General features: G+C 32.9%; 1 protein-coding gene across 1 annotated transcript; it reads right to left on the minus strand.

Moving 5' to 3' along the window:
- Positions 1-1,403: 1,403 nt before the first annotated feature.
- On the minus strand, positions 1,404-1,837 carry LOC108355741 (uncharacterized; the record flags this gene model as incomplete). The annotated part of the gene is made up of 2 exons (XM_017606876.1): positions 1,628-1,837; positions 1,404-1,553 (listed from the first exon to the last, which is right to left on the minus strand). Coding segments are annotated over exons 1-2 (360 nt in total), but the record flags the coding sequence as incomplete, so codon positions are not given.
- Positions 1,838-2,112: the final 275 nt, after the last annotated feature.

Raw genomic sequence — 2,112 nt, forward strand, 5'->3', positions numbered from 1 at the left:
TTTTTTTTTTTAATTGGTACGGTATTTTTATGGAACATTTCTTAGCATTTATTTGGAACTTTTCGGAACCTTAGAAGAGATTTCTTCCTTACTATTCGTAAAACAAGATTTTTAAGGATTTTTTTAAGGAGACTATTATCGATTTTTTCTTGGGGATTTTTCGTGATTTTTTTTAGGTTTATTGCAAGATTTCTTGGAGTTTTCAAAGTTTTTAGAAATTTCTTACTTTTCGTGAAACGCGATTTTATAAGTTTCTCGAGATTTTCTCGGGATTTTTTTCGCAAAATTTTGAAAGCTTTCCCGAGTTTTTCGAAGTTTTTCTCTCTTTTGTTTTTCGGTATTTTTTTCGAATGTTGAGTGACCATTCGTATTTTATTACGAATCTCATCGAACTATCAGTAGCGAAGAAATATTTAAATTTTAGTTTTGCTTCTTTTTAATTCAAAAGTATTCTATTTTCTTGTGAAAAATAAAAAATGTCAAATGTAATTTCTTACTTTTATTTATAAAACGTACAGTCACCGGCAAACGGAATTTGTCGATGATTTAGTTACGATTTTCATGGTGAATTATTTTGTTAATTTTTTAAATGTAAAGCTAATTCTACAACAAAAAGCATGTAAATAAAATTTTAAACGTTGAATAAAAAATTTCGTTTACGGAGAAAATGCTCAATATCGTCAAAAAAAAAAAAAAAAATTAAAAATTAACGGTATCTTTAGCAACTTCAAACCACTTCCACTTTATTGTACTAAAATTGAATGGGCAATTAAACTTTATACTCGAACTTGTTTTAAAAGTTCTGATTAAAAGTTTGACATTTTGTTGATTTTTTTTCTATTTTAGCAAGGTTATTGTACTTTGTACCACAATTTATTTCTTAGGAAAAATGTATTAATTTGCTGAAAAGTTTGAAATTCTGACTTACATAATGTTTGTTCTAGAATGAGCTCTATATTTATTAAAAAAAAAAATGACTATGGAAAACCTTTTCAAAATCTCAAAAAAATCAATGCTGAAATACTTTTGCCAGTGGCTGTGTACTCGGTATGGCTTCCGTATTATACACATTTTTGTAGTTTGGTTTCTGCGTTGGGTACAAGAATATAAAATGTGCAGACAAATACTTTCAATAAACAGAGCTACATACAATTTATAAAATCGAAATCTATCATTTTCAAAATTAAGTAATCAATGTGATTCTCATAAAAACTCTACACTTTGTTTGATGACTTGCAGCGACAGACTTATTTGCGATAAAATTGTTGGAGCTTTTACAACTTGCAATTGCATAAAAAAAAAACGCCCACTAAAATCCCGAGGCAATACNATTTAATTGTGATTATTTATATTGCTATTGACTTTATGCAAATGACATCTTTAGCAAATGAGCAAACACTTACCATAGTAGCCATGCGAGAAGCGGGAAAGTAGCCAGGCAAAAGGCCGAGCGCTAAGAAATTTCTACGCTTATTGTGTTCGTGCACAAACTGATCCTTATAGTCGGAGATGTCTAGCTCAATGGCGTCGGCGGCGCAGCGCTTGGCGAAGGTCTGCAGATGGAAAGTGGTAAAGATTTATTTAAACTTTTTTTGTTGTACGAGTCTCAATTGGTTTTGCCACTTACGCCATTATTGCGGCAGGCCAAATGTCGCACACCTTTCTCGCATAAACTCGAATCACACCAGGAATACTGGTAGCTGCTGTCGCCCATAGGCAGTCGTTGTAGCAGCAGCAGCAGCAGCGCTGTCAGTGAGAGTGAGAGTTTGGCGATTGACACCCGCTGCTGCCATTGCCATTTGGGCACACAAACACGCAAATTACTTTTTGTTGACATTTTTCTAATTGCCAGTGCTAAGCGTAAAATAGCTATTAAGTGCTTTTGTTTGATTTTTATTTAATAGATATGGGCGCTGAAAATAGGCCTCTTAATTGCCGTTAAGTGGTGGGTATGAGCAGCTGGCGACTTTCAGGCATTCGCAAAAGTGTAATAAAAGTTCGAATGGCACTTAAAACAATTTTCAAATATATACACCGCGTTTGAAGAAAAAAGTAAATATCTTAATTAAAAAACGATTTCGCTTTCGATCACTTGCACTTTATTTTCGCCGA

Source organism: Rhagoletis zephyria, unplaced genomic scaffold, assembly GCF_001687245.7.
Source record: "Rhagoletis zephyria isolate East Lansing unplaced genomic scaffold, Rhagoletis_zephyria_1.1 Rzeph_scaffold_49531, whole genome shotgun sequence".
Classification (NCBI taxonomy): Eukaryota; Metazoa; Arthropoda; class Insecta; order Diptera; family Tephritidae; genus Rhagoletis; species Rhagoletis zephyria.